The sequence below is a fragment of the Gordionus sp. m RMFG-2023 genome, chromosome 3 (genome assembly GCF_954871325.1).
Source record: "Gordionus sp. m RMFG-2023 chromosome 3, tfGorSpeb1-WG-v2, whole genome shotgun sequence".
Lineage (NCBI taxonomy): Eukaryota > Metazoa > Nematomorpha > Gordioida > Chordodea > Parachordodidae > Gordionus > Gordionus sp. m RMFG-2023.
The window spans coordinates 43,149,918-43,165,348 of NC_088777.1; the positions used below are offsets into that span (position 1 = coordinate 43,149,918).

General features: G+C 26.5%; 1 protein-coding gene across 1 annotated transcript; it reads left to right on the forward strand.

Annotated features, from left to right (window-relative positions):
- The first annotated feature begins 1,042 nt into the window (after positions 1–1,042).
- Positions 1,043–15,429, forward strand: LOC135927000 (glucose-6-phosphate exchanger SLC37A1-like). Its single transcript, XM_065462933.1, has 13 exons — positions 1,043–1,123; positions 1,166–1,258; positions 1,400–1,552; positions 6,379–6,507; positions 7,886–7,945; positions 9,307–9,418; positions 11,065–11,185; positions 12,025–12,115; positions 12,248–12,342; positions 14,019–14,155; positions 14,311–14,415; positions 14,458–14,624; positions 15,047–15,429. The coding sequence occupies exons 1-13, from the start codon at positions 1,043–1,045 to the stop codon at positions 15,233–15,235; spliced, it is 1,533 nt and encodes a 510-aa protein (XP_065319005.1). The 3' UTR covers positions 15,236–15,429.
- The last annotated feature ends 2 nt before the right edge of the window (positions 15,430–15,431 follow it).

Sequence of the window (15,431 nt, forward strand, 5' to 3'; positions counted from 1 at the left end):
GAAGATCGTTACACAAAATTTTTAAAAAATAAAAGATCTTCAAATTTTACGATCTTCAAAGATCTTGCTCAAATTTTTGAGCTAGATCTCGCTCAAAAATCTTAAAAGAAGATCTTTTGTACAACTCTGCTTTAAATCACAATTTTAAAAATAATCCACCGATACCTAAATAAATTGAGAATTTGCTACTCTTAATTTAGTCGTTATTAGGCAGAAATATTCGAAAAAGTTATTTAAATCTATATTTAAATGAAATCTAAAACTAAGAAATCAAATCCATAATCTACATAAGCAACGGGGAGGGTATCAATTACATTTTGGGTTGAAATATGGCTAATATATTAATATAAAAATATATATCATTTAAATTATTTTTTTATTTTTAGCCCCCTTTCTAAATTTTGAGGAAAGGTTAAACCCCTCCCCACTACCGTCAAATAATTTTAATAATTTTTCAATAGTGTATTGATTTTATGCTAATCTTCTCAAAAATTACCGCTTCGGAATTATCCGATAGGAATAGCGTTGTTAACATATAAATTGGACTTTAAATTTTTTCTCGTTTAATATTTCTCAATTAGTTAATTTGCCTTTATAAATATATTTTAACATCATGCCATTTTAGATATTAACAAAATGATGGAATTTTTTTCGCATTTAAAAATATTTGCACTTAAGCAATATACAATTAAGTTTTATATTCATTTTTTTTGATTAGATTTTTTAGCATAGTATAAAGATTATTTTAAGTTTACTTAAGAATCCTGTAGAAAGAGTTTCAAGGCTAGCAATGCTTCCCTTGCTTCTATGGATGCTTATCATTGGATTGTCTACTTAATTTATAAGAATTATATTGCTGCCTTAAATATAGATTTGATGACAACACTATAAATATTAAAATATTTATATAAAAATTGAATATCAAGTCAGATAGGCGCTGGTTATTTTGAAATTGCTCTACTAGTAGAGATTAACACTTAATTTATAGTACCAGGTGTTTTAAAATAATATCATTCGTTCACAAATTATTTTTAAAATAATAATGATTTTAAGATTATGCATATTCCTTATATTATGGTCTTCTTATTTGCTTCTATATTTTACTAGAAAACCTTTGGGCATTGTAATTTCAATTTATATCTATTAATTTAATATTTTTTTAAAGATCAAAGTAAATCTTGAGAAAGATTATGATTATTCAAAATTTCAAATTGGTTTATTGGATTCTGCATTTTTGTTACCATATTCTCTTGGTCAGGTAATATAAATATTTATCTTATAAAAAGTTTCTGCATCTTATCTTAAAACATTTTTATAAAAAGTATCATATAATTTTATAAAAATGTCTGATACTATTTTATATCTCAATGCAATTTTTTTTATTATAAATATTTCGCAGATATTTTTTGTTAACACAATCAAGCAACATAATCCTATGAGATTTTTGCTAGTAACATTAATATTGGCAGGTTTGTCAACTTTAAGCCTGGGTCTAGTTGTTGGCAATTTTGGAGCATTCTTTATTTTACTTGCTTTAAATGGCTCTTTTCAGGTAAAATTAATTTTTATTATATAATTACACATATTTTCACAATATTTATAAAATAAAATATGGGCTAAGGATTGAATTTTGATTAAGGTTATAGTTTATATTTAATGTCACATGTGGATGGTTCATTTTTTACCATCTACAATTATATTAAATATATATTTAACACTTAAAGGTTTTTTGGGGCAGAGCACCACCCCAGAAATTTTAAATTGTTTACAAACAAACTAGATATTTTGGCCTGATTCTTTCAACAACAAATATATGAACATTCTTTGAGTTGATAACACTTCTATTTAAATAATTAAATAGGATTTATAATTATCTTTACTTGCTGGGTATCACAGCTGTTAAATATTAGACCTGCATATGTACCATTTGTATTTCAGAATTTTTTTTAAAAAATAAAATTGTTGGCCTTCCCAAGGTTTTATATTTTCAGACCTAGCCTGGATTCTTTAAAATATATTATATTTATTTTTAATTTTTATAGATAATAATGGTGATTTAAAATATTTGGTTTCACATTAACATGGCCTGGTCTGAGTATTTTTTCAAAAAAAGTGCAAAAATTTTTTTTAGACCGAGTCCATCATGGATATATAGAAAAATTAAAATACGGCCTGGACCATGTAGGGGAGACCAGGGCTAGTCAGTGCAAGGGGCTTGTCGGTTCAAAGGATTTTATTTTAAAACCAGTAAAGATTAAAAATTGAAATTTAGTTCTAAAATAGAATTCTATAATATCCATAATTGGGGATGAAAATAATCTATAATATTTAGCTATTTAAATTTTTATCCGTTATGACATGTTTTTGACATAAAAATTACAATATTTTCACTTAATATTATTAGTTTGTATTAAAAAATTAAAAGTTCAAATTAAACATGACAAAATGAACATTATATGAAAGTTAAATATCTATTTTAATATTTGGGAAAGTTCCAGATTAATATATAATGCTTAAATATATGTTAAGATCAAATTAGTAATATTACCACCATTGAGGTTAGTAGAATCGTGGCTAGTCAGCACAATCAGTCAATATTTATTATATTATTATGGTACCCAAGTATATATGCTAAATTCAAAATAGTAAAATTTTTACTATAAAAAGATTATGAAGAAACTATAAAACTGTATGAAAATGATATCTCATTAAGAAAAATACCATTTATTACAGGTTAAAATATAATATTTTATAAATGTAATATAATAAATAATAATTAATATAAATTTACTAATGTGATTGATTTTTCATAATACATTTCAATTTTAATATAATATCAGATCTAAATAAATATCTTGCAAACATATTGTGATAATATATTATATATTGTCACAGATAATATAATATTTTATAAATGTAATATATTAAATAATAATTATTATATAAATTTAGTGATTGATTTTTCATAATACATTTCAATTTTAATATAATATCAGACCTAAATAAATATCTTGCAAACTAAAATCTTCATATACTTATTGTGATAATATATTATTTATTGTCACAGATATTATATATATTGCATATATAAATTTTAGCCTGATAATAAGATCAATTATTTAAATTTATATCTAGCAAACAAATATAATATATATATTTTTTTTAATTGAACAATATTATATGATTCAAATTAATACATTTAATAGATATGAACATTTTAGCATATAAATTTTACCCTGATAAAAATATCAATATATTTAAAATGAATTATATCTAACAAACAAATATTTATATATATATCTATTTTAATTGACAATATAATATGATTCAAATTAATTCATTTTATTGGATATGAACATTTTAATTATCAGATTATATTTAGCCTGATAAAAAAATCGAATGATGTTATATATTTAAATATAGAATTAGATAAATTTTGAGTAAATTTATTATTAATAAAAAATAAACATTAATAAAAAATTAATAAAAGATGTGTGTATTATATGTAAGCTGGATTATAAAAGTTTTCATAATTTTGAAGATTTTCAATGTAGAGTGGTTCTCTGTCAAAAAAGATTGTTATTTTATTTGTTATAGTTGTAAATAGAATATTATATAAATAAAGTATCATAGTTATATATTAAAATCTGAAAAAAAAATTTCTTGTCCCATAAGAAGCCTAATAAACCACTTGATTCGACTAGCCCCATCGATGATCCGACTGACCACGGGTTCGGGGCTATTAGGTTCAAAAAATGACTTTTACTAAAACCTTTCTATAGAAATAATTATTAAATATTTAAAAAATATAACTATATATTTATAGGTAGATGTTTAAGGTATCTATTAGTATTTTGTAAGATTTTATATGATCATTATTTTCGGAGCTATGATGAATTTGACAAAAATTGCGCCGATTAGCCCTGGTCTCCCCTATCCATAGTGGGCTTAAAGTCGTGCTTATATATCTGAAAAATATTAACTATAAAATGCATAACCAAAGTAAACAGAAAATTATCATATAATCTGAATTTTTCTATATATCTTATTTTGAAAATACCCCCAAAAACATGTTTTTCATAAAAATTATTATGTTGATTGATTGCCAGAAAATTGACTTTCAGAAAAATCGGCTCTCAGAATATTGGCTCAACGAAAATCCCCCCCTCACCATCCCCAGATCTGAAACAAATTATTCGATTCATATTTTACAAATACGAATAACCAAATGAGTTCGAATCGAATATAAAATAGGAAAATTATTTTCTGTAAAATAATTTTTTATCGATTATTTGATTAAATTATTCCTATAATTTGAAATTTTTTGTAGTATTCAAAATTTACCATAAATATTTGGCATTTTTTGTAAATATTTGACATTATTCGTAAATATTAAAACCTATTCATAGATATTTTTAATTATTTGCAAATATTTAACATGTTCCTTACAGAACATCTTATTTTTTTTTAAACTTTATTTCCACAACTATAAATAACTTTTTAATTTTAAAACCTAAATTTTATTAGTGTGTAGAAAAATTTATGATCAAATTTCACCTAAACTTCCATTGATGTATAAAAAAAAATCTGTTATAATTTTCATGCTTAATAAATTCACAATTTTCTTTTACAAAAAATATTCAAGAATTCATTCTAAAAAAAAATTTGAAGATTTTTTTTTCATACTTTTGAAATTTTATTTTTGAAAAATATTTTTAATGAATTTAATTTCGAATCAAATATTCCGACGAATCAAATCGAATAATGTTTTATTATTCAAATGTATACAAATAAATAAGGATGGATCGAATACAAAAAAATAAAAATATTCTATTCGCATTTTTATAGTTATCTAACTATTTTAAGAATATATTTTTTTTATAATTGTATTATTTGGCGTAGAATAAGAATAATAATAAAAACCACCGAGATAATAAAATACATTTTATTTTTTTTGCAAATTATAATACAACTTGCATTTATTCATATAGACTCTCTTTTCTAATAAATTATAGTATTAAGTCACTATTTTTTCTAAAAATGTCCTATATCTCAAAAAAAAAGAAAAAGATAAATATTTTAATATTAAAAGTAAAACCAGAGGTCTAAATTTTAAGCCGGGCTCTCATTTAAAAAAGGGTTTATCGCTTCTTTTATTTTTATATTGATCATGGAATCAATACAATTTTTGCGTCCACTAGATTAGTACCTACTGACTCTAGATACTTATTTAGTAGTGGAGCTATTGTTATTAATAACTCATAATGGATAACATAATTTATATTAACGCATTGAGATAAAAGACCAGAGGCTTCGACTGAATCATGAGTGGAAACATCTAAGTTAAGAGTTCTAGAAAAGTAAAATAATACTCTCATAAATTTAGTGAGATGTTTCTAAATGACTAGTCCACCTCTGGTCTAAAAGCCTCTTAAGAGTATGACCTGTATATTTACAGAATACGTTAAAATGTCTAAAAAAATTTACAATGCAATTTTTAAAAAAATTAGAAGTTATAATATTATAACAATTTTGAACCACAAGATGCAACTTATGGTTGTAACAATATATAAAAGGAACTTTCTTATTAATTTTTTTTTTGAAATAGGATTTTCACTCCTCCATTTTGATCAGACATGACGTTTGCATCATAATATGCCTGGCTTATTCTATTCGTTGAATTAATATTTAACTCATTAAGTTGCTTTAAAATGCAATCAGTAATGCTTTCAGTAGAAAGACACTGTAAATTAATAATTCCTATTAAATTTTCTTGGATTTCCTCAGGAAAAATATAACGAATGTTATGCTTAGGTTTTCACAATCTGATGCATCTTTTGCCTCGTCAGCTTTAAGACAAAAAAAGGCACTCACTTTTGTCATATTTATTTAAGATATTTCAAGCACTATATCTGCCATAATAGATATTACTTCGTTTTGAATCTGGGGTGATGTATATTGGTTTTTGGGTATTAATTTGGATATTTTTGGATGATGTATGAAAACATTGCCATAAATAATCCAGAAGAATAAATTATGTTTTCATCTTTTGCAGCATCCGTAATTTTTTTGAACCAGTCCCAAGGTTGCTTATGCTAATAAATAGCATCAAATCAAATATTGATTTCTAATAGATTACAGTTAATTTGTTGGCTTACCAAAATTGTTATCTATGTATCCTTAATATTAAGATTTTTATCATGCCAAATTCTTATTGAATTTAAATGAATTTTTTTTGAGGGGGGGGGGTGATAGCCCGCTCTCCTCCCCCGTATCTACGGCTTTGAGTGTGGCTATAATAAAATAATCGGATAGGATGCATTTTTATAAAATATTTTTAAATATGATTTAAAATTTATTATATTTATTTGAAAAAAGGCGTTCTTTTGGCCATTAGCCATTCAGTTGATATCCAATATTTTCACGCATTCCTCTCATCTCAATTTGATCCTTGGAATTTATGGTACATGCGCATTTTCTGGTGGAACTATAGGCACCTTATTCGCGGTATACTTTATGTGACGTCAAAAAATTTTTGAATTTTAAGTTTCATTTTTGATTTCATCTTGAAAAGATATTTTTTATGCACGAAAATTGCTGAAAATTTACTCGTAAAAGATTTTACCTTTTTTAGGTAAAACTCTAATCTTTAAAAAATAAAACCTTATCTTTTTTATTAGCTTAGAAAATAAATTTTTACTAAATTTTATATTATATTTAGAGTGTTTAGATAAGAACTGTTTTATAAAACAAAATTATACTAAAATTCCTGTCTTTTTTAAAAAATAAACAAATATGTTAGCGGTTATGTGTTATTTTTTCATTTTTTGAGCGCGTTTTTTTAACATTTAAACATCTGATTTTACCGGAAATATATTTCAGTATACTTAGAATACCTGTCATATGAATTCTAGACAATTTTGGCTTTATTATTGAGTCATTTATAATTTATATGAAAATATCTATGTGTAAATGAATCAAAAGTTCATGGCAAAATTGTCTAGAATTCAAAGGGCAGGTATTCTAAACATCATGCAATACATTTCTGGTAAAATTAGATCAAATTCAAAAAATGATGCTTAAAAGAATGATATATAGTTGAAAAATAACACATTTCCGGAAAAAAACACATTGCCGCTAACATATATGTTTTTATATAAAAATAAATATAATTATAATATATTAGGTAAAAATTTATATTAAAATATATAAATGCAAAAATTTTACCATATACTCAAGCCCGGCTCGGCTCGATATTTTTTTAAAAAAGTTTTGCCCGGCCCGAACCCGAAATTTTTTTCCGAACCCGAAATTATTTTTGAAAAAATTTACCGGCCCGGCCCGAATTTATTATAAATATAGAAATTAATTTTTATAAATAAATCAAAATAAATGATACAAGTTATATGGCGTCTAGTTCCTATATAAAATCAAATATAATATTTTTATTTTACACAAAAAATTCAACATAAAATTGATAAATTTAGATATATTTTAAAAAAATTCTAAGACCCGGCCCGACTCGAATTTTCATAAAAAATATTAGGCCCGACCCAGCCCGAGCCCGATTTTTTTAAAAAAATAGGCCCGAAGCACGTTCAGGCGGGGTATGGGCCGGGCCTACTTTTGCAGATCTCTAATTTATAGTTTATGCTGGGCATATATCGAAATAATAAATGATAGAATAAATTAAATATTTTTAATTAGATTTATAAAAATTTAATTGCTGGATTTTATTAGTTTGTGTTTGGAAAATTTGATGGACATTTCCATATTTTTTTAATTTATTTTCAAATAAAATTGTTATAAAAATTTTTTAATTAAATAATTACGAATTGTTATTAATGTGGATCTCAATTATTTATATGCTTTATTTTATATTTAGGTGTATATAAGAGACAAATATGATTGGCGCTTGATCTATCCAATAACGTCACTGATTATGGTAAAAAACGAATTCTTTATATTATTCATTTTAGATTTAATTAATCAATTGATATGTGAAACCATTATCAATGACATTTGACAATATTAAATTCATTCAAAAATATATGGGGAGGGGGGGGGGGTTAATAAAGTCTTTTATATAATTGGGAAATATTTTGTCTTGTCGATTCGATTAGTCATTAATTATAAATTATAGAACCTACAAAGATCAGAATAATCTTAAGAATTTTTTGGGAATTTTGGCCTAGCCGCGGATTTTTAAATTTTGATCATTTTCCTGGGCCCGGCCCAGAAATATTTTTAAAATTTTGTTATTTTCGAATATTTTTGCAAAATTGTTTCAATTAGTAAAATTGAAAATACGAGCAGATAAATGAAATATTAAACATTCCTTTATTATTTTTTTTAACTGATTTAATTTATTATAAATTGTTTTTTTCAGCCCCTTTCGAGCCTTATGTCTCACTTTATTTGATGAATAATTTTATTTAATTCCTTATATCTAGAACCAAATCTCTAGAAGGAAAGGCTGAGAAAGGCTTTTCAACTAACTAAATTTTTAAAAATACTAGAATTTATTAAAAAATGTGTATTATTTAAGGAAATTTTTTTTTTGCTATTTCATATTTTCTTTTATTGGTATAATTGCTTATATAGAGTATTATAAACAAACCCCTTCCCATCCGTCATTTAATTTTTAAAAAATGTAACTTTCAAGATTCGCTTAATTAATAGTATTTAAAAAAAATAAATATCGTCGGGTAATCAGGAGTTAGTCAAGATTTAGCTGTGCTATATAACCTATATGTCTTCGGTTGACTATTATAGTGTTCTATATCCACTTCTTTTTGTTTTAATGAATTATATGTATTATTGCATCGTAATTTCCTATTTTAAAATACAAGAATCCTTTTTCTTGAATGCTCTCTTGAACAATTTTTTTTAATGGATATAGAACATTATAATGCTTAGTCTATGATATATCAGATGTTTATTAGTAGTGAAGGTCACGAACTGTATGTTTATCAATAACTATACAGTGTCGACCTTTTATTAGTTCTAATTTATTTTATATATGTCAATCTTCGGTGCATAATTTTGATTATCTTTTAAAGGCATTATATCAGAGACCTACCAGAGATACCATTTACGCGGCCTGACCCAGATATATAAAAAAATTTCGGCCCTGGCCGGCCAGGGTTTTATTTTCAGGCTCGGCCCGGATTATTTTAAAAAAAATATACGGCCTGACCCGTGTACCCGGGCCGGGTCTGCCGGTCTCTGATATTTTTTATATTGTAATGTTTGTTATTATCATTTACAAATTATTTATCTTAAACATAAAACACGTATAACAAGATTTGTTGCGCCATCGTTTTTATGATAATTTACGAATACCTCAAGACACGCCTCATTTCTCACAACATATTTCAAGGGTCGGACGCAGGAAATATTAAAACCACCAACGGCGGTTTCTTTAAAAAAAACATAGTATAATAACAACGAAGCCTTTCTAAAGTGACCACCCATTATATTACAGTTTGTGAAAGTCAACGATCCAGTTTGGACTGGGGCCAAGGATCGATATTTCTATATATTGGACCGGACTAAAACCCGATTGCAAAAAAATTAAACGCTTGAAGACAGTTTATAGAAAAATAGGATTTCTCCGATTTCCGGCGCTCACATTCGCTAGTTTTTAAAAACTATGTTAAGTTTAAGATTAGAGTCGAGCCGGAAGGCATAACTTTATGTTAAAATATAGGCCCGGGATATAGTTGGAAAAATATTCCCTTTATTTTTTGTGCCTGATTGAATATTACAATTTTAAAATGAGGAAATATTTACTATTAATTTTCATATCATATTTTTGTAATAGATAAAAATAAAATAGATAAATATCTTCTTCTTCATCGTTTATTAAAGGGTTTCCAGTTTTCCCCGGGGTATTTTACGATCCTGAGCCTCTTGTAAGACTCATTCATGTCGCTCGTTATCACTTTCATCCATATCTTCGTCGGTCGTCCTCGAGTTCCACGAAGTCTCTTAACCCAATCATCTTGCGTCTTTCTATCAACGTGCCCACCACCTCAGACTATTTCTCCTGATCACCACTCCAATCGCTTCTATAAAATTCTTCCAGGAATTCGTTGCTTGTTTTTCTCTCTCACAGGTGCCTCATGTATCCATCTGACCATTTTCATCTCCGTTCTTCCCAATTTAGCTTCATTATCCACATTTCGCCACCGTAAACTATACAGCTTCTCACACAGCTTACATAAAATTTTTCTTCTCACCTTCAGAGATACGTTCTTATCTATTAGAATAGACGATATATCTCGAACTAACAGTGGAATCAACACCTCCTTCGTTCAGCATGTTACCCAAATAACAATACTTTCCCACTTTTTCCAGAAGAGCTCCATTATCTATATTTAAACCACCTTTTTTTACGTTATCATTATCATGAACCACTTTCGCTCATGTTCTGATAAAAGTCACGTTTGCTTTCATCAAACTTCCGTTCTCACCATCACCACTACATTTTTTATGTACCCATTTCTTACAGCCGGTACATTGGATTGCCTAGCAACGCCTTTTCCACACACCACTTGTATCCCGTTTTTTCCTTTTTTCCTGATTCTTAGTCTTCAAGCATCATCTTAGTCCTTCCTTCATTCCACTTTTAAACTTTAAAATTATCAAAGTTATTGCTTGAATGTTTTAATTTAAATGAAGAACATTAAATTATAGAATATGATTTTTCCCCTATAAGTTTTTTTAATAAAATTCTGGCCGTAATGCGCTAGCCTGGCCTAAATTTTAAAAATAATTGCCACGGGCTGACTAGGGCCAAGAATTTTTGATCTTATAGGTCTATATTAATAATCAGACTTAGGGCCAGTTTTTTTTAAACATACAATTGACCTTCACTAATATTAAGGCTATGATCATTTAGAGAATAATTTAAATATTTGGGTTCAGAGATGGTTATGTGAAATCATGGTCACTTTATCATCCACAAGGTTTTATTGTATCGAATTTTATTTTTTTTTAGCGGTTTTTAAAAAAAAAAATTTATATTTATTATATTCCGACTTTTCTTATATTATTTAGTTCCCAAAGCCATCAATGCTCTTCGTAATATTTACCAGAACCCTATGATGAGCATATCCAACATTTATCAGGCGCTAATCAACAAGATACACGAAGCTCTGGCGATATTTAAAACTGTTCCGTAAAATATAAATCTTTCATTAAATTATGAGGGAATTGTATATATATTTTTTTAAATAGCAAAATGAAATGAAACTTCTGTTACAATATCAATAATGTATATATATATTTCTAGATTAGCGATTCATTAAATCGGCCAACCCCAGATATTTTAAAAATTCTTAGGTCTCTAAGTTATTTTTTTTTCCAAATAAAACTTTACGACTTGGCCCGTATATCCGGACAGGACTTTGCCCCGGGCCCTAGAGATTTCTGAAATAATATTGTAAATTAAAGAAGCGCGTTTCGAAGAGTTATATTTTAAAAAAATCCTATAAATTTAGAGAGGCAGTAATAATTATTAGGCCTAGCTAAAAGGAGGGATGAATGGACCCCCCCCCTCTTCTATCTGAATATTCTTGTTCTCGTAAAAATATTATTTTTAATTAATATAAATTAACCTTCTTACACTTCCCTCTCCACCAAAAAAATGTATACAATACACCAAGCAAGAATTTTAAAGTAAAACAAGTTAGAGAAGTTTGATAATTTTTTTTAAATAATGCCTATAATTGCAAATTATTAGAAAGAAAAGTGAAAACCCAAAATTATTTTTATAAAAATATAACATATCCAAACATGTAGAATAAATGGGCTTAAAGTCCAATAAAAATTATGACGGAAACCCCCATTTTAAAAAAAATGGGTTTTTATGTAATGAACTCTGAGTTTGTCGAAGGCTCTAAAAAGAGCTTAATTTAATAATGATGTTCCTAAAAGCCTTCCCCCCTCCCCTTAGCAAAATTTTGGCTACGCCTATGGTATTGATTATTTATTGTTTTATATATTTTTTTTTATTAGAATGGTATTCGATGTATCTTTATTTATGTTATGTCTCAAAACTATACGATATATCCTTTACATGTGGCTTCCTTTGCTATTGGAGCAAAAGGTTTTGTTTATAATACTAAATAGCGAATATTAGTTGTGTTTATATTGTAATTATAATAATTTTTTGATAAATTTAAGTTGGTAAACACTAATTAATACTAATCATGATTTTTAATATTTTATCGAATATTAGAGTCAATATAATAGTACCAAAGCAGGTAACATATCCGCCATCTTTGAAATTGGGGGCTTGTTGGGATCTATCATATTAGGTTACCTTTTGGATAGGTAAGGATTTAAACCATTAAATTGGAATAGATTTCATTTAGTAATTTTTATATTTAAAAATTATTTTTAATGTTGAATAATTTTATTTTACAATTTAAAAAAAAAATAAGATACAATATATATTTTAAAAGAACAAATAAGAATGTATTAAAAATTATAAAACAAAAAATATGATTTGTTGATTATATAAATTTATTAAATAGAAGATCAAATCGTAAATTATATAAAAAATAATTAACAGAATAACCAAAATTTATAAACAAAAAATAACAATTTGATAAATGAGTTGCTGGTTTACAAGAGAAAATTCATATAATTTAAAATTAATTATTTCTTTAATTTTTATTTTATTTTAAATTAAATAGGGGGGAAAAATGTGTATATATAACCATACACAGAGTTGTTAAGGAGCCGCTACATTTTTTCAAAAACACCTGGAGCGCCCCTCCTTTTTAAAATTGAGGAGCGGAAGCGAGATCTATCTCTTTTTAGGGCTGGAGTGGAGGAGCGCCGCTCCCTCTCCTTTAAATTTATTTTTTAAATATTAATAATATTTAATTAAAATTTATCCATTATTAAATGTTTAGCCGAGTTTTATATTGGTTTTTCATCTAATCATTTTAAATATTAAACATCAAGTTTTCCTTTTTATATTGAAATTTTTTTGGAAAATCTTGTAAGTCATATTAATGTTCGTTTTATAGATATATAATAAAAAATAGTTTTAGATAATATATGGATTTAGATATCATAGATGAAGAAATCGAATTTCCATTTCCATCATACATAAAATATTTTAAACTTCTAAAAGATGCTGATCCAAATGATCAAACAAATTACGGGCAAAATGTCTTGTGTTTAAATAAAACTATTTAATTTTCAAAAGTGAGAACTTCAATCTAAAAAAGCATCTAAAAGTAAAAAATCTTTCTTTTAAATACAAATTAATTTGGAAGATTTTTTTGGATTCCATGAAATTGATCATCAGGAAGATAATATATTGGACAAATATTTTTTAAATAATGATACCAAAATTACTATTTTTGATAAATTCCCTGAATTAAAAACTATCTTTATAAAATACAATACCCTGTTTTCCTCTAGTGCTTTTGGAGTGCCTATTTAGTATTGCAAAACAGATCTTAGGGGAGAGGCGTGAATGTTTGATAGATTCTAATTTATTACTTTTAAAAGCTAATAAAAGGTTATAAATATTTTGATAGATAATTTAATATAAATAAAGCTTTTTGATAAAAAAAAATAAGATTTTATTTCTTATACCCTCTAAAAAAATGAAAATCAAAGGAGCGGTTATGGAGTGGCACTCCATTACTTGGAGCGGGAGCTAGCTCCTTTTAAAGATGTAGTAGCGGGAGCTAACTCCTTTTGAGAAGGTAGGAGCGGGAGCTAGCTACTTTTAAAAAGGAGCGTTAACAACTCTCCCCATACATAATTTAAATATGAAATAATATTCGTTTGGGCTCATTTTATACCTCTGCCATAATTTTCAAACTATAATCTCTTTTTATTTATTTTTAATAATCAAAAGTAAGAAAGAAAAATTTTTCTTAGATTCTACTACTTATTCAATTATATGCTTTTCGAATTTACAATTAATCATGAAATTTTAGATATCACATTATGCAATAAAGTACCTACTAATTTTTTATATTTAGATATTTCAAAAGGTGTCAAATGAAAGGCGTTTATTATTTTTTGGTATGCAATTTGATATGCATCTTCGTTTTTTTGTATTGTACCAGCGATCCTGGAATAAATTGGATAACGACCGCTTCCATTTTGCTCTTTTTAGGTAATTACTTCTATTATTTTAATTAAATTTATTAATCTCTACAGAAATATGCATTATTTTTGCACATTTTTATATAAATTCGACTGTTCACATGTCACTTGTAAATAAATTATCGTTTATAAAGCTACCATTTTAAATATATATTTTACATTAAGGTCTGTTCCTAGGTGGACTGGACAATATGATGGGCAGTTGCGTTCCTTTATTCATCATAAATGATTATCACAGCCACCACCCGGCTAAAAAATTATCTAACGAAGGTAAAGATCTTTCGGAAATAGTTAAAAAATTATCTAACGAAGGTAAAGATCTTTCGGAAATAGTTGATGAAAGTGAAGTAGTGGTGGACAAGTCTACGGTCATAGGATTAGTTAACGGTGTCGGCTCTTTGGGAACATTTATTGAGGGGCCTTTCATAGGATTCTTATTAGTTTCAAATGGCATGTCCTCTTCAGCTTTTACCCGAAAAGTTTGTTCTTAAAAATATTTTTTAAATTAATTTAGAGTTTAACGAAGTGAAATCTATTTTCCCCTTATTCTGAAATATTTCCACAACTTGTCCAAATGTAGATAAAAAATAAATGAGCTCTCTCAAATGAAGCAGATCCCTTTTTATTTAAAACCTTGCAATTTCCATTCGGTCTTAACTTTGTCAGAGCCCATCAATAATATAGCGAAGAAAAAAATAACTAAATTGCCAATAACCTTTTTCATTGATTTCGTTTTCTTCTACTCAAGATAATCTCGATTCAATTTTTCAAAACAAAAAATTTATAATTGACCGTTTTTTAAAAAAAATTTATAATATTCCTACCTTGATATTTAAAAAATATCATTTATCAATTCATTTACTATGTTAAAAAACCTTATTGAATATAATTTTATATTCAGGATCTCTCATCAGCAAATATGGACATAGATAACTGGTTCAGATTTTACGTGTTGATATTTTTGCTGGCTCTTATACCAGTCATTAGATCTCTAGTATCGCCAACTTGCCGGAAACGTATATTTGCTAAGCCATCCCTACAATCATTAGACTCTAAAGGTGTGGAAAATTTGCTCATCCTTAATGAATGAGGGACAAAATTAATAATTAATCGCTCATATTTTAAACAATTTGTTTTAAGGTATAAGATACTCATACTCGAATCAATTAAACAAACCAAAATTAATCTTACAGGGAATTAAATTTAGATCAAATTGCATATTTTATATTTTGTACGTAATGATTGTAGAAAAATTAATTTGGCGAATAATTTATTTGAATTAAGTT

Bases quoted from the DNA above. Each gene is read 5' to 3' on its own strand.
- LOC135927000 (XM_065462933.1), top strand. From the start codon at position 1,043: ATGATTTTAAGATTATGCATATTCCTTATATTATGGTCTTCTTATTTG. The intron at 1,124-1,165 runs GTAATTTCAATT...ATTTTTTTAAAG, and splicing joins CTAGAAAACCTTTGGGCATT to ATCAAAGTAAATCTTGAGAA. The intron at 11,186-12,024 runs GTAAAATATAAA...TTTTTTTATTAG, and splicing joins GCGATATTTAAAACTGTTCC to AATGGTATTCGATGTATCTT.